This window comes from Rhododendron vialii, chromosome 8a (assembly GCF_030253575.1).
Source record: "Rhododendron vialii isolate Sample 1 chromosome 8a, ASM3025357v1".
Taxonomy (NCBI): domain Eukaryota; kingdom Viridiplantae; phylum Streptophyta; class Magnoliopsida; order Ericales; family Ericaceae; genus Rhododendron; species Rhododendron vialii.
The window spans coordinates 22,878,364-22,902,036 of record NC_080564.1 but is presented as its reverse complement, the minus strand read 5'-3'; the positions used below and the strand labels follow the sequence as shown (position 1 = coordinate 22,902,036).

General features: G+C 39.8%; 2 protein-coding genes across 2 annotated transcripts; one reads left to right on the top strand and one right to left on the bottom strand.

The window, feature by feature from the left end:
- The first annotated feature begins 2,423 nt into the window (after positions 1-2,423).
- LOC131299141 (protein COBRA-like) lies at positions 2,424-15,209 on the top strand. The gene is made up of 6 exons (XM_058324736.1): positions 2,424-2,710; positions 4,470-4,549; positions 5,851-6,307; positions 13,764-13,923; positions 14,061-14,338; positions 14,450-15,209. Exons 1-6 carry the CDS (start codon positions 2,608-2,610, stop codon positions 14,740-14,742), a joined length of 1,371 nt encoding a protein of 456 aa, XP_058180719.1. The 5' UTR covers positions 2,424-2,607; the 3' UTR covers positions 14,743-15,209.
- A 91-nt stretch (positions 15,210-15,300) lies between these two features.
- On the bottom strand, positions 15,301-18,502 carry LOC131299140 (COBRA-like protein 4). The gene is made up of 6 exons (XM_058324735.1): positions 18,214-18,502; positions 18,049-18,128; positions 17,280-17,736; positions 16,590-16,737; positions 16,166-16,443; positions 15,301-15,779 (listed from the first exon to the last, which is right to left on the bottom strand). Exons 1-6 carry the CDS (start codon positions 18,356-18,358, stop codon positions 15,496-15,498), a joined length of 1,392 nt encoding a protein of 463 aa, XP_058180718.1. The 5' UTR covers positions 18,359-18,502; the 3' UTR covers positions 15,301-15,495.
- Between the last annotated feature and the right edge of the window lie 5,171 nt (positions 18,503-23,673).

Below are 23,673 nucleotides of genomic sequence, written 5' to 3'. Positions count from 1 at the left end.
GTCAAAATTTGATTTTAGATACAAAAGCAAAAAATATGATAATTTCGGCTGTAAAATTACCTATTACCATTAATGTCATATTCTTGTCTACTTTGAGAGATTCGAAAATTATATGAGAAGTTTGATATAGTGAATGTAGACAAATAATTCAGGACGGATGGAGTAATTGAAATTAGACTATTCAATTTAGAGGATCATTAGCACCACTTTAGCTAATTACTGTATGTCATATTGGTCAATTCACATGGTTCAAGCAATTGGTTATTTTCGTCACCATAAATCTGATCTACACAAATACGTTCACAATTAGTGGTAAAAATGACATAGATAATGCTAAAAATTCAAGCAGTATGGCAAGCAAAACGACGGGGAGTATCTGCTATTTTCATAACCATACTTACCAAAAATACAAGGTTTTCTCACTAAATTATGGATATGCTTACCACAAATACAGAAAACTTATTGTCTAGATATTTCCTAAATACGATTTTCATCCGTAATAAAATACCATAAAAAGTGGTACGTATAGTCATAAGCAATGGTAAATATAACCATAAAAAACATAAAAACCTGGGAAGCTTCATTAGATTATTGTGAAACACTTATTCACGATTCTTCAACTTATGATCTTTTGGTAAGTTGGTACGAAAGATCATAAGTAAATTCATAACTAAATTCAGTTTGCTCTTGAAAAAAACTTACTTGGTGAGCTTATTCAACTTGTTATAGAGTTTTTTCTTAAATCTTCGTTTTTTTTGGACAAGAGGAGAAATGAATGGGAGCTAGAGGAGTTATAGTGGATAAGTTTGCAGGATTTAAGGTAGGTATGGAGAAACCTAGTACCATTAATGCCATAATTGGTGGTAGGTAAACAAGGCAATTGGCAAAACATGATCAGTTTGCGTGGTAAGATTGGTTTAAACATATAGTTGTTTTGCCCTTATTTTATAGTAAGTATTGTCAACCACGTGGTAAGTGTTATCGGCAAATATTAGTCCATCGTAAATTTTTTGCTTTTGTGGCATCTCTAGTCTTATACTTTGGTAAGTAAGTCTTATTCTATCGTAAAATTTATTCTATACTTTGGAGGACGAAAATGAAACTCGGATGAAACTAGAAGGACCCTTTCTATAAATTTCCCTTTAAAAAAGGATCAAATAAATGAGATATTTTAATTTACTGGTTTATTAGTGGTTACTCTTACATTGGCCAAGTGATCAATGTTAACCACATAGTCTGTTACTCATTCATTTGCCAAGTGATCAATGTTAACCAGCAAATAGCCATTTTTGAAATTTGCTAATTGTGTAATTTGAAGGATTGAAATAGATAAATCCATGGTTAAACAATTAAACAAATTAGTCAGCCTACTTTAGCTAATTATATTTATCTTCACTAATCACTATCAATTAACATTATTGTTAACTACCACATCTGCCAAATATGGTCTTAATCGATTCAAATCATCTGATCAATTGGCTGAACACTATAAATTATATTAATGAAATTGAATAGCGTAATTTCATTAAATCCTACCATAAATTCAATTAAGAATCTACAAAATTATTCAATAGCTATTAAGAAAATATATATTTATTGTTCAATTTTATTGTAACAATCAACTTATAGCGTTATTTTATAATATATATATATATATATATATATATATATATATATATATATATATATATATTAACTAAATTTGTTAGCTATCAAAATATTAAATGAATATCTTGTTTTTTCCATAATATTTAAAAGTAAGTTTCTTAAATATACCTATAATAAATGGTTATTTAAAAATAAAATAATTAAATACATTTATTTATAATGTTATTTGAAAATTATGGAAAATATTCGTCAAATTTTTTGTTTTTAGATAGTTTTTCTAATTATATCTTCATAACAGATTAAAATTTTAAACTAAATTTATAATCGAACACCATTTTTTAAGTTTTTCACTACCAAATTCTTAGCAATAAGGCAAAAAATATGGTATATATAGTTTAAAGTGGTATGAATATATAAATCCCCCAAATCTCCAAATTTTTCCGCCAAAAAATAGGGTACTTTTTTTTTTAATTAATGGTAACTTGTTACCTGACCAACCGGTTGTAGTAAGTGTTGTCTGTTTGTGTGTTAAGTTTTGCCTTATACGATGATAAATGTTGCCTTAGTCAATGGTAAGTGTTACTTATTTATGTAGTAAGTAATCTTTCATTTTTTTGATTAAAAGTTTACAAACTATCTCGTTTTTAATAAAATCACCCTACTTTTGATTTTTAATTTTGATCCAAAAACTGTAATTTATTTATTTTCAATCCAATAATCCATATTCCTCAAGAGTATAATATTCCCATACCACTTGGAGCACTGTAGAAGTTTTGTAGCAAGTTCGGTTCTCAAAGCAACTGGGATGTCTTTGAAAAGCATCCATTACGGCGGCAGTGGGAACTGGGAAGTCAGTCCACTTTTCCTCCAAAAGTCACCATTTGAATAGGAACTCGTAGTCCCCCATTCTCTCTCTCTCTCTCTCTCTCTCCATTCTTCCCGCAGCTCTATCTCAGAAGGATAAACAAGTTTTCCCGGACGCGAGACAGAAACGAGAAAATGGACTCTACGTCCGTACCCACCACGGGATTTTACACAAAACTCAGCTACTTGGCCGTTTTGATTTTGGTTCTGCTTTCTTGCTCCACTTTCACCTGTACGGGTCAGTGCCTAATGTTTCTTTTCTATTTTGTATATATTTGTTCCCAGAAAACAGACTGTTCACCTCTGTTACCTGTTGTGGGTTTTGGTGGAATAATGTTAAGAGTCTCTCACTTTTTTTGGAACCTTTTCACATTCTAGAGGTTTGTCAACCCAAACTTGGGGAAATGAAGTGTTTTTTTTTTCTTTCTTTCTTTCTTTCTTCTCTATATATCGTTTAAAATCATCACATTGCAGTTTTGTTAGATGTTTGACAGTGGCTCACTGATTATGGTTGTCAATGCGGAGTGGCAAACAAAAAAATGCATTCAATCTCTCTCTCTCTCTCTCTCTCTCTCTCTCTCTCTCTCAATGTGTGAACAAATTGTATACAGAAATTAGGAAGTTAGATATTTTCTAAGTTAGTTGTTGATTACTCTGTTTCAATGGAAAGGTGATCTATTTTATGCATGGCTTACAATGTTCTGCAGTCAGTGGCTGACGTAGGATTTGTGCGTGGTGGGGCCCGAGCCACGTGTATTTCAAATGTTGTAAGAAAAATTGTACCCCATATGTGTGTGTATTGCTACTTGGTTGGTCTAAGTTTGTGTGTATATACGTGGCCATCATTTTTTTTAAAAATTAACCCAAAAACTAATACAGTTATAGAAAATATTTGGAGTTATGCCGGGCCTTGGGCACCGCCTGCACCCCATTCTGTCCGCCCCTGTCTGCAGTATAGAGGAGATTTAACAAAAATTGTGTTGAGTACTATTGGGAATTATATGTTTCTGACAATAGAAGAGACGATTTGTTAATTGCTGTGTACATCAGGTGTTCTGTCACTTATGCTTTAGGGATTTTTTTTATCAAAACATAATACTAATTTGCATAGAGAATAGAAGGGTTTTTTGCCCAAGAGTAAAAGCCGTAGATTTATTATTATTATTATTATTATTATTATTATTATTATTATTATTATTGTTATTATTATTATTATTATTATTATCATTGCCTATTGATTATCTCCAAATGGGTGGATTCAATAGTTGCCGCCGTCTATTGTTTGTTGAAGAAAAAAAATAAGTAATTGCTTTTGTCACTCCCAAGTTTCATTCTTGGGTCCGTCCGTGGTTGTGATGATTTTAGATGAAGTGCTTGACCTCCTTGTGTCTAAGCTTATGCCTCATAATTAGGAGTTATTTGTGGACGGATGACCCTATGTAGCTGGTGATTAATCCTGAACCCTCCCAGAGACCCTGGTTATATGGATAAAAGCATGTAAAGGAAGTTAGATGTGAATTGTGATGTATTGTTAGCACAATAATGCTTAGGACAAACTTGTACCATAAGAAAAGTTATTTGGCTAGTTAGGTGCTAACTGTTGTGATATATTTGGGTAAGGGCGTAACATATGACAATTCTTAGTTATGAAGTTTCCTTGTGCATATTGGGATCTTTTGTTACGGTGTTTGTGACAAGGAAAGTTACAAGGCTTTGCGGGACTCTTTGTTATGATATATTGTGGTGTTACTTACAACTTATGAAAGGGCATGTGGTATTTATCTTTCTTGGGGTGTTTATAGACTTATAGTAGCCATTCCCCAATCTTCATGAATGCAAAATTGTGGAAGATTGACTATCTTGTTGATTTATTCTAATCTTGTTTTCGAGAAAGGGATGAGGGAGAGATCAGATTCTAGGATTGTCTAGAATTCTATTCTATGAACTTTATGCTTCTTCAGTCATACGAGAAATTTCCTTTTTTGATGTTCTTGCAGAAGCTTACGATCCACTTGATCCAAATGGCAACATTACCATCAAATGGGATGTAATGATGTGGAACCCAGATGGCTACGTTGTAAGTATGCCAAATACCGTGTTCATTTGTTTAAACAGAGTAATATCTTGGTAAACCACTCCCAAAAGCATTGCAGTCTGTTCAATTGAAAGGATCGTTTAAGACGCATCCCTTAATCACTATTTAGGTTGTCTTTGCTATGCTGATGATGAGTGTGATAAATTGCTACTCTTATATCCAACTGCAGACTGCTTTACATGTTTACTACGGAGTAATTTCATTTGATTAAAGCTGGTGATACCTTAGTAAACCCACATTCCATTCTCCATCCATCCATCCATTTTTTCTTGCTATGTTATCATATATAACATTAATGGCTACCGTGGGGTGGTGGTTTTGGATAGCTGAATGGGTAGATCTGAACGTCCTTCGCCTCCTACCAAGCAAGCCTACAAGAGCAACAACCGCTAGTGCCACCCAGCTGAAGCCAGCGGGAGGGCACTCCAATGCCTAAGTTAGTATTTGGAGGAGAAGAGGAAAGAGTATGACACATCTGAGATCTAAAAAATGGCTTACCCCCCTTTGGGGTTTATCCTTGGGGTTTTTATAGATGGTTGGTACTTGGTACTTGCTCTCAAAGTATCTTGTGCCCGGCATGAGTACCTAATGTTACACGTAACTGTTTTGTTTAGCGGCGTCACTGATGACGCTAGGCAGACGCGTGGCCAAACCCGCGTGTGCGATGCAGCGCTGCGATAATACCCCAACTGATTTCCAGGTCATCCCACAGGTCAGGCATCCTTTGGCCCAGCCCGACTCCAATAGGTCCAATTCCTGGGCCTATGTGTTCGGCTTTTGCGGAATGGGTGGGCTGTCAGCCCATAGCGTTCGGCCCAACGTGCCTTGGATAGTCTGGGCTGCCCATTCTAGCAGGCCCATGGGTAGTCGGATCTGGCCCACTACAGCTATGTTACCCCCTTTACTTTATATTCTGTAAATGGAATTTTTTTACTAAAAAATCCCCTTGAATGAAAAATCCAGCTAGGCCCAGTAAACCGAATGGAGCTTTTGTATGGTGAACAAGATGCTAAATCATGTTTTGCGCATGAAATCTACTGAATCCATTGATTAACCAAATTTAGCTACATGATGTGTTGATCTGCGTCAATCCTATAGTGAACTCGGATCACTCCATTTGTAATGCCCTGCATAGTAAGCTGTTTAATTATGATGATTAACAAAAAAGAATTGTACTCTATTGTTGTTTGGGCAGTAATCTCAAGTCTCAAAGAAAGTTATCGATATCATTTGTTTTTACTTTTTTAACTAATACGTTTCTGGTACCTTATTCCAATTGGCAGGCTGTTGTCACAATCTATAACTTCCAGCAATATCGCCACATTCAGGCGCCAGGATGGACCCTTGGTTGGACCTGGGCTAAAAAGGAAGTTATCTGGAGCATGCAAGGTGCTCAAACCACGGAACAAGGCGACTGTTCAAGATTCAAAGCAAACGTCCCACATTGCTGCAAGAAGGATCCAGCAGTTGTGGATTTATTGCCGGGCACGCCGTACAATCAACAGTTCTCAAACTGCTGCAGAGGGGGAGTCATAAGTTCGTGGGTCCAGGACCCAGCCAATGCAGCGAGCTCATTCCAGCTTACTGTTGGGGCAGCTGGAACAAGTAACGGAACTGTCAGAATGCCAAAGAACTACACTTTAAAAGTACCAGGTCCTGGATATACCTGTGGACCCGCAAAGATGGTGAGGCCGAGTAAATTTATGACGGCAGATAAAAGGAGAGTCACTCAAGCTTTGAGTAAGTTAGATACTAACTGCTTATAGGGATAACTAGATAAAGAGAACTTTTTTGCAGCCTGCCTCACATAACTTTAGTCCTTACAACCAAGTCTACTCCCTAATGGGCCTGATTCTAAGACCATTATATGTATTTGTTAGAATAGTTAGTCTTTGTCCCACATCGGATAGTTGGAGTTATGTAATAAGTCACTAAGTAATATAAATAAAAGCTCTCTCTTGTGTTAGGGTAAATTTAGGCCTGGGTAACAGATCGTGTCGGGTCGTGTTCGTGTCATGTTAGTCGGGTTCGTGTCACAAATCACCCAACCTGAACCCAACCCATTTAGAATTCGTGTTTCTCGAATCGTGTCATTTTCGTGTTTCGTGTTAGAAATGCTTAACCCTAACCCGTTAACTTCGTGTCCGGTTCATGTCGTGTTATCGTGTCTGTTGCCCAACTCTATATAGAATTACTGATATACCATATCTTATGTATATACGTTCGTGCTAATGGGTGACACAGATTAGTAACCGTGTTAGTCGTGTCAATTTCGTGTCTCGCGTGTTCAACCTGAACCCAACCCATTTAGAATTTGTGTTCTCGAGTCGTGTCATTTTCGTGTTTTGTATCAGAAATGTTCAACCCTAACCCGCTAATTTCGTGTCCGGTTCGTGTCGTGTTATCGTGTCTCATGTCCGTTGCCCAGCTCTAGGTAAATTAACACCCTAAACACTTTTCTCTTTCTCAATCATCATGGTATCAGAGCGTAACCCACCATAGAGCCTAACCCTAACCCTAACATCATCACCCACCACTCTAGCAGTCGTGAACAGTAACCACGCAGCTGTGAACAGTGTTTTCTGCAAACCCTAGATCCAAATCCCTCATCTTTACGCCTCAAAACCCAAACCGATTCACCGGCGACCCTCGCCGGACGTCGCCCAGTCAGCAGTGTTTTCTGCAAACCCTAGATCCAAATCCCTCATCTTTACGCCTCAAAACCCAAACCCATTCACCGGCGACCCTCGCCGAACGTCGCCCAGTCAACGGCGATTATTGCCGGCTATCGCCAGTCACCGGCAACTCTCCGGCGACCCTTGTCTGTACCAAACTTGTAGTTCTACGACTCAGAAAACCTTTGAAATCCCTCAAAATTACTAAACCTTCGAAATCCCTCGTCTGTTCCAGCGCTTGAAATCCCTCGTCTGTTCCAGCGCTTGAAATCCCCCGTCTGCTGATATTTTTTTTGTGATTTCCAATCGTGTTTATGGCTCTCTGGCTCGTAGATGTTCAAATTTGTTACTAGTTCCCTGTTCAGATCTGTTCAAGTCGTGTTATTGGCTTCTTCGCACTCTCCTGTGATAGTTCTTGTTTCCTGGTAATTGTTTCTCATCCTATTGGTTGTTGTGATGTCTGCTTTGTTAATCACATGTGGTCCTTGCGGCTGTTGATGGAGTTATTGTTGGGTCTATCGTTCTCTATGGTGTTGGTGATTGGTAGGTGTTGTTATTAATACTCCACTATTGTTGATTTCGTTGTTTCTTGGTGGTTGTTAATTCAGTGTAATGACTGAAACTGATAAGCCTATGTCTACTTCTAGCTCCACTATTGTTAGTAGTTCTGCTTGTTCTTCTCGGTTTCGGGAGAGGCTGTCTATTACCTCTACACTTTTGAATGGCAAAAATTATGCTGTTTGGGCCAAAGCAGTTGAGATCTATTATTTGGGTGAGACACTATATCATTTTTTGATTGATGACCCCCTCGCAGTGACTGCTGCCACATATGGGGCATGGGTGTCTGAGGATATGCCCGGATTTGGTCTGAGCTATGGAATAGTATGGAAGACTTCTAGCACATTGGTCTTCTTACCTGCAGCCAAGCAAGTATGGACACAGGCTCAGGAGATGTATTCTGGTGTTAACAATCTCCGTCGCACGTATGATCTTCATCAGTCCTTCTTTTCTATCGCACAGGGTGATTTATCCTTGGAGTCTTATTATTCCAAGTTTCGCGGTATCTGTGAGGAGCTCAATATCTGTGAGCCTATTTCTGCTGATGTTCAGGTTATGAAGCGCCAACGTGAGCGTATGCCTGTGACTCGGTTTATATCTGGCGTGTCATCGACTACTTATGGTCCTGTCTGTAATCAGCTTTTGGGGTCTCGAGATTTACCTTCTCTTAGCGAGGTTTTTAGTCGACTTCGTTAGTCTTCTGTATCTGTGCCTGTGCCATCTCCTGATCGTTCGGCATTAGCTTCCGCTGTATTTGGTAGTTTTGGCTCTTCCTTCAGCCGTGGCCGTGGTCGTGGCCGTGATTCTGGGTTTAGTGGTCGTGGTCGTGATTCTGGGTTCAGTGGGGATAGTGGCCGTGGTGTTGGTTGTGGTTTTGGTGGTCGTGACTCTGGTTTTGGTACTTGTGGGGGTCGCATATCCGGGGGAGGTAGCCGTGGTCGCGACCGTGATTCTAGGTTTTGTACTCATTGTCGGGGAACCAATCATACGGTGGAGTTCTGTTATGAGCTTCACGGTTTCCCCCACGTTCATCAGGTTGCTATCTCTCATGATGCTGGCCAACTTACTCATTCTTCTGCCGACAATGTGGTGACTATCTCTACGGAGGAGTACCAGCGCCTTATGTCATTTCAGTCTCCAGCTGCGGGTTCTTCTTCCAATGCTACGCTTGCTCAGAAAGGTCCATCCGCTGCTTGTGTTGCATCTTCCTCCACTCCTACTCCTTGGGTTATCGATTCTCGATTCTGGTGCTTCTGATCATATGACTGGTACTTCTACTCTGTTTTCTCACCGTCAGTCTGTTGGTAAACCATCTCATGTTACCTTAGCAGATGGTTCTACCACAGAACTTACTGGTTTGGGTTCTGTTTCTGTCACTTCATCTCTTACTTTGGACTCTGTGTTACATGTTCCTAGTTTTCCTTTTAATCTTATGTCTGTTAGTAAACTTACAAAGTCCTTAAACTGCTCTGTCACATTTCTTCCTCATGGTTACGTGCAATGTTCTAAATGGCGCTTGGCGCTAGTAGGGCGGAGACCCACCTCCAAGCGCCAAGCCGCCTAGGCGGCTCCAAGCAATTCGGCATTTTTTTATTTTTTTTAACATTTTTTTTTTACAATCTGTCATAATCTGTTTTTTTTAACTATCTATTTGTCGTTATACAATCTGTTTTTTTTTTAAATACCAAAATAAAAAATAAAAACTCAAATAAAAAATACAAAAATTCAGAAATTTCAAAAAAACTCATCAGGTATATGATCACTGTGAGAGAGAGAGCGAGAGAGAGAGAGAGACAGAGCCGAGAGAGAGAGCTGAGACTGAACTGCCGAGAGAGCCGAGAGAGAGAGAGCGAGAGAGAGACATACCGGCGGGAGAGAGACATACCGGCGGGAGAGAGAGAGAGAGAGATACCGACGGGAGAGAGAGAGACATACCGGCGAGAGAGAGCCAGAGAGGGACGATGGTGTCAACAGGAGTTCGTCTGCTTCGTTCGTCTGAATCTCTGGGAGCGTGGAGTATTGAATGAGGATGTAAATGTAATTGTAATATATATAGATATGATTTTGTAAAATTACATAATAAGCCCTTTTAGTTTTTATACTTTTGATCCTAGCCCTTTTACATTAATAGTATACAATTTAGGCCTCCAAAGACGCCGCCGAGCCCGCCAAGGCCGCCTAGGCGGCCGCCAAACACCGCCAAATCTCCTTGGGCGCCAAATCAAACGCCAAGGGGTATTGGCGTGGCGGCGGGGTGCCTCCAAGCACCTAGGCGGCGCCTAGGCCGCCATTTAGAACACTGGTTACGTGTTTCAGGATCTGAAGACGGGGAGGAAGATTGGTGGGAGTACTGAACGGGGAGGCCTATATTACTTTGCCAATGACATCTATCCTGCGTCTGCTGCCCTTCGGTCATCAGTATCATCATATCAACAACACTGTCGTCTGGGTCATCCTTCTCTTTCCAATTTGAAGCGTCTAGTTTCATCATGTAGCAACATTAAAGATTTGCAATGTGCGGTCTGTGAGTTTAGTAAACACCGTCGAGTGTCTTTTTATCCTAGGATTGAGTGTCGCGTCCTTTTCAGTTAGTACATTCGGATATTTGGGGTCCTATTTATATTCCCACTATCACTGGTTTTCAGTATTATGTTATTTTTGTAGACGATTTTTCTCGTGTTACATTTCTTTATCTTATGAAAACGAGATCAGAATTGTCTTCTGTTTTTAAGTTATTTTATACCGAAATAAAGACTCAGTTTGATACTTGCATCCGTATACTTCGTTCAGATAATGCACAAGAATATTTTCATAATGCTCTTTCTCGTTTTTTTTGATGATCATGGGATACTTCACCAGTCTTCTTGCGCTCGGGCTCCACAACAAAATGGGGTCGCTGAACGTAAGATCAGACACATCTGAGATTATGCGTGCCATGTTAATACAGATGCAAGTCCCTAAATCTTATTAGAGTGATGCTGTTCTTACAGCCTGTTATTTGATTAACCATATGCCCTCCACTATTCTTGGTGGTCAGATACCCCACAAAGTTTTATTTCCTGGTCGTCCTCTCCACTCATTACCCCTCGAGTATTCGGGTGCACATGTTATGTTCATGCGCTTGATTCTGATCGGGACAAACTTGACCCCCGGTCGATCCGGTGTGTCTTTCTTGGTTATTCGCGCAATCAAAAAGGGTATAAGTGTTACTCACCTTCTCTTCGTTGTCAATTTGTGTGTGCTGATGTCACCTTTAATGAGTCATTGCCCTTCTTCTCGGGTACGCCTGAGTCTGAGTATGTACTTTCTGAGTCTGAGTATGTTATTTCTGTCGATATTCCTCCTATTCCTGTGCCGCCTATGCAGGTATATGTTCGTCGGCGGCATGTGTTAACAGCCCCACCGGTGCCTACCACTGCGCCTCCTTCGTCCCAAGATCCGGTTCCTTCACCACCACCACCACCACCATCACCTCCTATAGCTTTTCGCAAAGGTATTCGGTCTTGCACTTCTCATCCTATTGCTCAGTTTGTTTCCTATGATCATCTGTCTCCATCTCTTCGTGCTTTTACTACTTTTGTTTCGTTCATTTCTGTTCCTCACATTGTTCCGGAGGCCTTATCTGTTTCTGAGTGGCGGACAGCAATGGAGGCTGAGATGTTTGCTCTTCATGACAATGGCACTTGGGATCTGGTTCCTCTTCCGCCAGGAAAGTCTCCCGTTGGATGTCGATGGGTCTTTACCGTCAAGTATAATATGGATGGCACAGTCGAACGGTACAAGGCCCGTCTTGTGGCCAAAGGCTACACCCAGACGTATGGCATTGATTATGCAGAGACTTTTTCTCCGGTGGCCAAAATTTCCTCTGTTCGGGTTCTTATTTCTATGGCCGTTAATCTTGGTTGGCCCTTATTTCAGTTGGATGTCAAGAATGCGTTTCTCCATGGTGATCTGCTCGAGGAGGTATATATGGAGCAACCTCGTGGATTCGTTGCTCAAGGAAAGCGTTCTTAGGTGTGTCGCATTCGCAAAGCTCTTTATGGTCTTAAGCAGTCACCTCGAGCTTGGTTTGGCAGGTTTAGTGATACTGTGTTGCAGTTTGGTATGCGTCGCTCTCATTCTGATCATTCTGTCTTTTCCATTCAGTCTGATCGGGGAAAAGTAGTGTTGATTGTGTATGTGGATGATATCATTATTACTGGGGATGATCAGAAAGGTATTGATGAGCTAAAACACTTTCTACAACGTCAGTTTTACACCAAAGATTTGGGTAAGCTGCGATATTTCTTGGGTATTGAGGTAGCAAGATCCAAGGAGGGGATTAGTTTATCCCAAAGAAAGTATACGCTGGATATTCTAGAGGAGACTGGTTTATTGGGAGCAAAACCTGTGGAGACTCCAATGGATCCAAACGTCAAACTATGTGTCGATCAGGGGGAGATATTTCCTCATCCAGACCGTTATCGTCGCTTGGTAGGCAAATTGAATTATACACGGCATGATATCTCATTTGCTGTCAGTATGATAAGTCAGTTCATGTCAGCCCCTCGTCTTCCCCATTGGGAAGCTTGTCTTCGTGTTGTGAAGTATCTTAAGGCTAATCCTGGACGTGGTCTATTCTATCGTTCAAATGGTCATTTGCGTGTTGAGGCTTTTACCGATGCTGATTGGGCAGGATCACCGTCTGATAGACGGTCAACAACTGGATACTGTACTTTTGTTGGTGGAAATCTAGTTACCTGGAAGAGCAAGAAACAAACTGTTGTTGCTCGGTCCAGTGCTGAAGCAGAATATCGTGCCATGGCTCATACTACATGCGAGGTTGTATGGTTGAGAGCTTTGCTCGAGGAGTTGGGGTTTAGCGTATAGTTACCTATTCCTATGTATTGTGATGTATTGTGATAATTAGGCAGCAATACATATCGCTTCGAATCCAGTATTTCATGAGAGAACCAAACATATCGAAGTAGATTGTCATATTGTTCGGGAGAAGATAGACAGTGGCGTGTTGGCTATCCCTTTTGTGTCTATAGGAGCTCAATTGGCAGATATCTTCACCAAACCGTTATTTAAACCACGTTTAGAGTTATTATGTAACAAGCTGGGATTCTATGATATTTATTCTCCAGCTTGAGGGAAAGTGTTAGAATAGTTAGTCTTTGTCCCACATCGGATAGTTGGAGTTATGTAATAAGTCACTAAGTAAGTAAGTAATATAAATAAAAGCTCTCTCTTGTGTTAGGGTAAATTAACACCCTTAACACTTTTCTCTTTCTCAATCATCATTGAAGCTAGTGGTGAAAATTCAATTTAACAATAGATGTTAAAGAAGTTGAAATATTCACGATCCTTATATATTTCTTTGGCCTCGAATAAATAGTGTCTTTTCATGCATGAGTTCTATGTAGAGATCATTGTAAAGTCAGATTATAGTATATGCTTGTTAGGGGAATATCCTATTAAACATGTGGTGCATAGATCTCTTACCATTATCGCAGTGTCAAGTGTCTGGCATGGGTATCCTGTTCGTTTACAAGAGTCCCATGCATCAGTTGCTCTGACTTCTTTCTGCACTTCTGTCAGTTACTTATCAGAGCTGTCATTTTCTGCATCAGTTTAATTTTGTTTTTCGTTCATTTTGTTTTTCTGTTTTCGCTTGGAAATAGAAACAATGAAAAGTACAAAAAAAGTACTAATAGTTTTTGTTTAGGTGCAAAAGGCAGTTTTCAAAAAGAATTTTGTACACTATTATCCGAAGCAGTTTCCAACAGAAGTTTTCTGCATTGCCCTGAGGCAGAAAATGAAATATTACCAGACCGGAATCTCTCAGTGAATAGTTCCTTGGTCAAGTAACAAACTAGGACGGCAGTATTTTGAAATGGAAATGTTGCTACATCTGAAATTCTTTAAAAATGTTCTTGCTACGAGATTGTTTGACTTTTTAAGTGTTTCTCTCATGGCAGTGACATGGAACGTCACTTGCACGTACTCCCAATTCTTGGCTCAGAAAACACCCTCTTGCTGCGTCTCACTCTCCTCCTTCTATAACAGCACCATTGTAAACTGCCCAACGTGCACATGTGGCTGTCAAAACAACATAACTCAACCAGGGTCCTGTGTACAGTAAGTTGCTGTGTATATCTTTTCTCCAACATTTTTCATTGACTTTTGTTTTTTTTGTTCTGTTTTGTTTTTTTTTTTTTTTTTTGTGATTTTGTAATTGGTCTACTTTTTTCCCCCTTCTTATCTTTCTCATGTAGGCCGGGTTCCCCACATTTGGCTAATGCTCTGTCTACTCCAGGAAGAAATACTTACACTCCTCTAGTCCGGTGTACCAGCCATATGTGCCCAATTCGTGTCCACTGGCATGTGAAGCTCAACTACAAGGAGTACTGGCGGGTGAAGATTACAATCTCAAATTTTAATTACAGAATGAACTACTCACAGTGGAATCTCATTGTACAACACCCAAACTTTGAGAATGTCACCCAGATTTTCAGCTTCAATTACAAGTCATTGACTCCTTATGCAAATATAAGTGCGTAATATCTTACTGAAAATTGTAAGAAATCAGTAGGATCACAGTTATGCTAGGTACTCCTGTTCAATTCATTTTTTTTTTTTTTTTGTGGTTGGAAATTTAATGCAGATGACACGGGGATGCTATGGGGAATCAAGTTCTACAATGATTTGCTCATGACAGCGGGTCCATTCGGGAACGTTCAGTCAGAGATTCTATTCTGGAAGGACCAGTCAACTTTCACGTTTGACAAGGGATGGGCGTTACCTCGGAGGATCTATTTCAATGGCGATAACTGCGTGATGCCGCCTCCAGATGAATATCCATTTCTGCCAAATGCTAGTTCTGAGACGATTATCTCTCTGCTTCATCCTGTGTTGACTATTTTGGCTTCATTCCTATTATTGTTGGCTTATGTCTAGTGAGATACATTGGAAAACTAACCCTGTTCCTTAGATCGCTATAAGTATTGGTATGATTTCAACCGGATGAAAATTTTAAAACCTCACACACAATAATTTCTTCGCTTTGTCCCTCTTGAAGTTTTCCCTGTAAGGAGAAATTATTTTGGGGTCTGGATGCATTTTAGAGTTGTCGTGTGGCTGAAATCATACCAAATCTTATGGTGATCAAATGAACATGGTTAGATCCATGTGCCACATTTTTTTGAAGCAACAAACCGGGCTTGGATGAATGGTAGCATGTTGCTACTGAGGTCTGCTCTGCTGCTGATATATGTACTACAGTCAAGATTTACAAAGGATTTAGGTTTAGCTTCTGGAATCCATTAATCATGTGAACTTTGGAACGTTGTAAGCTTATACGCCCTTGGCGTTGTCCTGTTCTAAAATATAAATCAGAGGTTCGATTTTATTCGCAAGATTGAATCTTTTTTCTTACTTTTTGCTTTTCTCCCCAACTTGGTTATTTTGGTTTCAAGAACAATTTGACCGACACAACAGGAAAAATAGGCAACGTGGTATCAGAAACAGTTCATTTTATAAATGGACATCATAGCATGATGGTGTAATATAGACATCATTGCCGAATTTTGATTCGGTATTTGAAAGGCAACTTTGTGTTTAGTTTACTGATTCACAGGCCCTCCTGTCCTCTTTCTTCTCGTCTCTCTAACTAAATCTCAGAAGACCTTGCTTCTGCTGATAGGAATATGATCAGCAAATGGACAGGATAAGCAACAACGCGGAAGTCGCCAGGGTTAAAAATCCAGCAGGGTTTGCTCTGGCAGAGTTTGGTAGTACAGGATATGCATCAGGAGGCGGAAGCTTGCACTCATCGCCGTTGAAGTAAACCTTCCGAGGGAAGGCCCATCCTTGCTTGAGCGTAAACGTTTCTTTGTTCTTCTGAAGAAGTACTTCAGATTGGACGTTGCCTGCTGGCCCGGCTTCCATTAGCAGGTCATTGTAGAATTTCATTCCATAAAACATTCCAGTGTCATCTGCACATTAGCATCATGTTTTGGAGTTTTGTGGAAATGTCAGTATATTAAACGTCTTATGGCCTTTGTTGCATGGATTCACGTACAGATGGTGGATTTGGTATTTAAGTGTCAGAATCATCTAGTTTTCATATCAAACATGTGGGGACACTGCAGTTATTGACATTATATTAGTGAAGTTCTTCCATTTTCTAAGTTAAAATTGTTTTTAGGTGGTGTGATAGCTAAGTTCATGCGAAATGTAAGATAGATTGAATGCTTAAGATGTTCCTAGGTGCATGTCACATATGTTGTACCCTTTCTAAGCATCGGGTGTCTGATATAAATACTTCACTATAGAGGAGTCTATGGATTGTACTATAGTTTACTCTCATTGTGTAACTCACTTATTGATTGATATGGGATGACAGGCTTGTAATCAAAGCTGAAAACTTGAGTGACATTGTTGAGATTGGGATGTTGTGCCACGAGAGTCCATTGCGTGTAGTTCATTCTGTAATTGAAATTAGTGATTGCGATCTTGACTCGCCAGTAGTCCCTGTAGTTGAGCTTCACGTGCCAATGCACTCTTACTGGACACATATGATGAGTGCACTGCAATAGTGGCGCGTTGTCCTTTCTTGGAGTGTTAATGCCTGCCTTCTTCAGCTGGTTCGAGTTGCTCCTGCACATCCATGAACCAAAGAACACAAATTATCCATCATTGTATCTTCTAATTTCGGAAAAGGTCACCGTTCATGTCATTCTAGTGCGATTTTCTGTGTGAAATTGTGTTCACACATCATTTTCTGAACTGGGAAAGAAACTTACATGATACAGTTGTTTTTGTTGTGGCAACCGCAGGAGCATGACGGGCAAGGTGTGATGGTATCATTGTAGAAAGATGAGAAAGAAACGCAACAGGTTGGATTCTTGGAAGCCATAAATTGTGAATAAGTGCATGTCACGTTCCAAGTCACTGCATTTCATTGATCAATCATTGTTAACTACCAACTTTTTGCATTTCACTGTTGCGAAATTGTTTTGCAGAAAGTGTCCAGGGTAGTGTAGCATTGCATTGTATTCATCCTGGTTGAGTGTGGGTCCCCCTAAGAAGCATGATGAACGCAGAACATGGCGATTGCAAAAACTGTAAATAGATCTTGTTGTATGTTTTTCCTTGTTATTCATACGTATGTATGTGTGTGTGTGTGTGTGTGTATATGTATATATATCTTCTACAAACAACCAAAACAAATGAAACGATGTCCCTATGCTTGTTACACTTGAGACAAGCGTTCCCCTGCTTAAAAGTTAATAAAATTAGTTCAAAATGGTAGCATGTCCCATACGTATCCTGCCAAGTCCCTCGCGTTTCCGGAGATCACTTATGTGCGTTGGCGGCTCATAAGTGGACCCCATCCACAATGAATACGCAGTGCTACCAGCACAAACATTTTGAATGTGATATCAACATTTGAGAGAAGTTACTATAGTGAACAATCACGAGAACAATCTTACTCAGGGCTTGAGTTTTCCGCCTACGGTCAGCAGTGAGGAACACCGTGGATGGCACGATCTTTGCAGGCCCGCAAGTGTACCCGGGTCCCGGACCTAGCAAAGTGAAATTCTTGGGCAGTTGCACGGTCTTGTTCGAATTTCCAGCCACTCCAACACTCACCTGGAAGGCAGAGACGGCTGCTGCAGGGTCTTGTCCCCACGATGCCACTACGCCGCCTTTGCAGCAGTTTGAGAACTGCTGGTTGTAAGGCACCCCAGGGAGCAAGTCAACAATGGTGGGACTTCTCAAACAACAGTGAGGTACATTTCCTTTGAACTTTGAACAATCTCCTTGTTCTGTGGCTTGTGCTCCAACCATGGACCAAATCACTTCCTTTTTCGGCCATGACCATCCTAAGGTCCACCCAGGGCTAATTATGTGTCGAAACATTTGAAAATTGTTCATCGTCACTGAGGCCTTGATGAAATTCATTTGAGAATAATTAGAATGCTAGTTTGGAGTTTCCAGAGTCAATTTTGCAGAATACAAATGAATTTTGAAAGCACAAATACACAATTCATTTTTGTATTGAATATCGAAAGCTACCTGGGTTAAATATCGCATCAACCAAACAAGTTTTGGAAAACAATTCTGAAAAACTGATCTGGAAACTACAGCGGGAACAATAAACAGATAAAGCACTAGACTTTGGGAAAAAAAAATTTCTTCAAAATGTTTATGTTGTTTCAAGATTTGGAAAAGTAACGGTAGCGCTGAGGTGACACTCACCACATAACCATCTGGAGTCCAAGACATAACATCCCATTTAATCGTGATGTTTCCGAATGGATCCAATGGATCGTATGCCTCTAGAATCACAAGGAAATAAGTAAAACACTGATGAATTTGAAAAGATTGATCCATTTAAAGCATTCCAAGCAATGAAATTGTTACCTCCATTAGAAAAGATCATGAACAGGACAACAAAGCATAACACGAACTTCACTCCTGCAAATGGGTGAGTTGGTAACTGTCGGCGATGGAACTTTGTTTCGAAGCAAATTTCACATACTGGGTTGGCCGATGATCTAAATTCCATTGCCCGAAATTCTCTATAGGATTGCAGAGTTTCCTGTTGAGGCAATGACAATAATGAATTGGTGCATTAGATAAAGGTAAAAAGAGGTGTAACTGAAAGCGAATGCATGGAGATGGCACACCTGATGTTTGTTAGCTAGGTACTCTCTCTCTCTCTCTCTCTCTCTCTCTCTCTCTCTCTCTCTCTCATACAACATGGAGTAGTATAAACTTCCATTTCTAATGATGTTTTCCATACAGTAATTCCAGTAGTGGGGTTGAAGCAAGGCGGGAGAAATTGAGACGTTTGAACACAACAGCTCAAGGGTCATTCTCTTGGTGATGCACTCACATTACCTTGTACTGTAATATGTTGTGCACAGCACAGGTAACTTCTTACCCATATGGAAAGGTGAGCTTCTCCCCCTATTCTCTTCTTTCCCCCCCCCCCTTCTTTTTTGGGTTTGCCAATCCTCTGTTTTCAAGTGTGCTGGGAAAGCATATGTAATTTAAACACATATTTTTACATTATTTGAACATGAATGTGGCATCCTCGGTCCTACTCCTAACTCTTGTCGCCCTAGCTAGCCCATGTTGTTGCAACTTGCAACAGGAAATGCTATTCAAGTAGAATAATTCTGATCACCCTCCTTTAAAGAGGGTGAATATTATTCTTCCTGTGTGATTGGTGGAAGTGGAAATTGTGTGGGTCCAAATTGATTCCGCGCATCCTAACACGATTTTCACCAATCACAGGGAGGGGAGGATAATGTTAGGGTGAACAGAATTATTCTTGCTTCTCGGCCATCTCCAATAGTAGAGTTAAAATTTTGTTGCATAAAAGTGGGATGCAATTTGTGTGGATAAAAAGGTAGTATGTTAATTTAGCGGGTGAATTGAGCGCTCTAACAGTGTGATTAAAGTACACCGGGTTGGAGTGAACTACTATACGCATATCCAAAACTATGGGGTTTGGCCAAGTGGATCTAAGAAAATAAATCTATGAGATAACATGTTCGAATTTCACAAAGGTCAAATATTCCAAATCTTAAGGCTATTGGAGGGTTAGCCTAGTCATTAATTTCAGGCCCGGAAATAATCGGGATGCATGCAAGTTGACATGGACATCTAGTCATTAAAAAAAACCCTACTATAAACCTAAATGTCCCACCTTCTCTTTCTCTCTCTCCCCTACTGCCGTCGCATTTGATGACAAGTCATAATTTTCCCCATTTTCCTCTCTCCTCTTTGATTGTAAACCGAGTCTTGCTATTCGCTGAGAAGATTTGTAGAGAACTATGCAAGGAAAAATAAGCTTGAACTCATTCTGGGTTCCACAAAAATTTAGAAAAATATTCATAAATTTTTGAATATTATTTTATGGGGCTCTATAAAAAAATCAGCTCCAATGGATATCGGTAAGTATTACTTTTGGATTCGTAGGTGCAAACTGAGCAATTTCGCCCCTACGAATCCAAAAGTAATACTTACCGATGTCCGTTGGAGCTGATTTTTTACAGGGTCCCAAAAAATAATATTCAAAAATTTATGGATATGTTTTTAGATTTTTGTGGGACCCAGGATGAGCCCAAACGCGTTTTTCTTTGCGTGGATCCCTGCAAATCTTCCTTGCGATTAGAATTTCCGTTGTAAACCATACAATTAAGAGTACAACCCAATAAATATCCTTTTGCTAATTTAACTCTCCCTTCAGCAACACTTCAACATAGGAAGAATCCTCATTTCAACATTCGAAATCTAAAAGTTAATGGCAATTGTTTACTATTCAATATTTGTGATTATTGAAATCTCCATGAGCAAGGCCAGATTGGGAGATGGTGCTATACACATCCGGACCGTCTGTCACGGTAATCAACTGTCCGGATGAACACATGAATACAACATAGCACCAAGCTCCATCTTTTTTTGGTAAATCGATTGGTTTATTGATTTCTGCAAATAAGAAACATCCGAATCAACTCCCCTTTGATTCCAATTGGGAAAATGCCCATGCCCAGCTCAAAGGAGACTCAACTGATAGGGTAAACTTAACAACTTTCATGTGCAACCCTACCCCAACAAGCTCCATTGAAAAGAGGAAAAATTGCTCAATATAAAAGGCTGCAACATGCAATTTTGCCCTTGTCTAGAAAGGATGGCCATAAACGCAGTCACAAATAATATGGACAGTTTTGTCAAATGCAGCACATTAGGGGCTCCGAACTGGACAGAGGTTAACACTTCCCCCATGGGTTTGCTGATATCCCATTTCGGGCCAATTGAATCCATTCGGACCGCTAGTCTTGGTTGCATAATCCTTCAAAATGTTTTGCGCTACAGCTATCAATCCTCACACCGCCCTCGCGCTCTCAATCTTCATTCTTGCGAAATTTAGTAGTTTGAAAGACGTTTTCACGTTTATACTTCCGCTCCCGTTCATGTATGCACACATGAACTATTTGACTTAGCTGCTAGTCCAACCCAGAAAAAATCCAACCAAACACTGTGAGTTTCCTAGTCCAATCCCAACCACTACAATCACTAGCAAACAGGGACTCACTTCTCTAGCAAAAGGAGACAGGGTAACAATTTGTGCACCCACTATTGAGGGCACCGGCACAACACTTCTTCTACAGGGTGGACCAAATGAATGTCACCAATTCTTCTTGTTTTTTTCTGGTGTGTGCTTGTGCGCACGTGTAGTTATCAAGCATTTTTATCGATGAAACCCCATCTCTTCTAGGTGAAGACTACGTTTTCTTGGTTACCTCTCAAACTTTGTACTCCGTGTCATGGTCTTGGTTGGAAATGATCATCAAGCGTCTGTAGCCTATGTTCACACCCACCAACTACAGATTCAAAGACTAGTGATGCCAAAAGGAAAAAAAGCAACCATTTGTCAGTAACTGGATTCGGTTTTCATTTTTCGAGTTTGGGAGGGAGGGATAAGAGTTAGGAGGTGGTATCATGCTTTCATCGCCGTTCAAGTACACTTTCCGCGGAAAAGCTCAACCTTGCTTCAATTTCAATGTCATTGTATGTTGTGCTTTCATCACCGTTGAAGTACACTTTCCGCAGAAACGGTCAACCTTGCTCCAATGTCAATGTCATTGTACGATTTTGCACCGTTAAACACATACCGGCCGTGGTCAAAATGGTACAACAGTTGCACTGAGGTTCTATTTGAGGCCAGGACTCAAGGGGGAACAAAGTTTTGGGTTTTCTGTCTTCTAGAACCTGTGTATTTCTATTTATAATCGACACTACGTAACCGAAGTAGCTATTGGGATTAACTGGTGTCACCAACTAATGAAAAATCACATTGCCGTATCCACTACTATAATAGATGGGGTTAGGACAGTGGAAGACAAATGTCCCACCAAGTTAAGTCCCATCCCATTAATTTGCTACTTTTATTAGCTACGGCAACGCATAAGATGGTGTAACTGTTGCCATCAACGTATACGTATATTAATTGTTCCACACATGTTTGATCTCTCACATACTTCACTTTGAGAAAAAAAAAAAAAAAGGTTTCTGTCCATTCCTCCTGTACTTTTACACGTTTTCGTTTTATTCTGGAGGCGAACAATTTAGGTTTTTGTTTTCGGAAAGTTTTATAGCACACCCTAACTTACTGATTTCATAGAAAGTGGGACCAGCCACCAGCAAACAATAGGGGAATGGGCCTGTTTGCCAGGGACCTGGGGTGTTAAAGAAAGGGATAAGAGAGGGAGGAGGAAGATGGAGTTTGGCAGGGGAGAAAGAAGCGGGATAAGGCAGAGGGGGAGAGCTTAGATATGCTCTTGCAGAGGCCTTAGCTTAAGCTTATCCGGGTGGAGAGAAAGACCAAATTGACCCTCAAATATTTTTGGTAATCCCAATATAATTATTTAATGAGGGCAATTTAGTAAAATTCATACATCATCTACTGTTACCCATCTACTCTTATCCATCCATATCAACTACTATTCAAACCAAGTAGTATAAGCTAACTCCCCCACCCCCACCCCCACCCCCACATCTTATCCATCTTTCTTCTTTATCCACCCAAGACCTTATTCGTCTGACAAACGAGCCATTGGAGATGCGTTTTGAGTTATGTTATGCTCACAAATATTACACTGCTTCCCCCAACTATTGTGACTTCGTAATTTCGGCCCTTGCGGATGATGGATCCCAACACATTTGAATTGGGGCGCTGCTATTCGCAGCCCTTTATTTTCTCCCATAACCCGTTAAAAATTTTCAATTATACTCGACAATTAGTTACCGAAATTAAGATACATTTTCAACATCCAATTACCGAAATATAATACTTTTTTAACAATTATTTACCGAAAATGTATGTTCGGCAGTTGTTTACTGAAGGTTGAACATATTTTCGACATGTAGTTACCGAAATATAATCTTGTTTTTAACAACTATTTACCGAAATGTTATATATGATTTTCAACAATTACTTACCAAAATACAGTGGGCTATGGGAGAAAATACGGAGCTGCAAATAGCAGCGCCTTTGAATTGTGACTAATCTACTACATAAAGTAGCCAAAACCACTTATGGAATAATTAAATTCAGTGACAGAAAAACATTAATGACCCATTATATTTAGGACTAAAATTAAACCTATATCATAAACTATAAAATATGGCAATACGTCTTGAAGTAAAGAACAACAGCTCTAATGCTCAAAACATCACTTAAATCAGCAGTATTAACTTCTTTTATGTTCAAAAAGTAGGCCAATCTCTACACATATATTTATTTTTATAACATTATATATATATGTAGTTCTTAAAGGTCCGGTCCGGTTCTAACCACAGTTCTTTAATTGAGAACCAGTAACCAAACTAAAATTAATGGTTTTTATTTTTTTTGGAACCATAACCTAACCAGAACCAGACCAAATACGACGGTTCGGTCCGAATTGAACCAATTTTACGATTTGGGCGGTTTTCTTGAATACCCCTACAAACAAGCCGTTTTAATCTGCATGTCAAAATGTAATAACGTATCTATCTGGAATGGAAATGGACTTGACTTGTTCAAACCAACAGTCCAGTTTGTTCCAAAACTGCATCTTAAGATGATGAGTTTGCTGCGATAAACTGGTTTCAAGACAGAGTCCATGATTCATTTCGATAATATTACTTATGAATTATTTCAGTGGTAGCATATTACGAACTATTTTGGGGGCAAAATTCATATTATTTGAGAGTGATAAAAATAGATATAAAATATTTTGAGTTGTTTGGTGTGCTAATCTACAAATTAAAGTAGGATCCTATGCCTGTGAAAGGGGATTGAATGCTAATTGGGTAAAACTAGGGGTG